At 30.0% G+C, this 330-nt stretch overlaps 1 protein-coding gene across 1 annotated transcript in view; it reads right to left on the reverse strand.

Annotated features, from left to right (window-relative positions):
• The window catches only part of LOC107636894 (cytochrome P450 87A3), a 7,528-nt gene that overhangs the window by 1,912 nt on the left and 5,286 nt on the right, over window positions 1-330 (reverse strand). Inside the window, exon 3 of the mRNA XM_016340365.2 lies at window positions 64-222. Coding sequence (XP_016195851.1) covers window positions 64-222 — 159 coding nt within the window. The remainder of the gene's footprint in view (window positions 1-63; window positions 223-330) is intronic.

The following is a 330-nucleotide window of genomic DNA, read 5'->3' on the forward strand; positions in this document are numbered from 1 at the left end:
AAAACTATATTTAATTTTTTTACCTACTTTTATTGTAGATTAGATATCGACATTCATTATTACCTTCTTACATGTGTGGAATGTGGTGCCAGGGATATCTAAGGGAATTGACAGAAGCCCATCACCGAAGAAATTGATGAAAGATTGTGGTACCTTCTCATTCTCAGTTAACTTCTCAGGATCATACCCAAAATAATGCTTTCCAAATAACTCAAGCACCAACTGCCATATGACAAAATTAACAAGTATGTCTATATTTCATAAGGATTATTAAAATTAACTATGTTACATAAATACAAAAAAATTAGCTACTAAATACTGTGATATATA

This window comes from Arachis ipaensis, chromosome B04, assembly GCF_000816755.2.
Source record: "Arachis ipaensis cultivar K30076 chromosome B04, Araip1.1, whole genome shotgun sequence".
Lineage (NCBI taxonomy): Eukaryota > Viridiplantae > Streptophyta > Magnoliopsida > Fabales > Fabaceae > Arachis > Arachis ipaensis.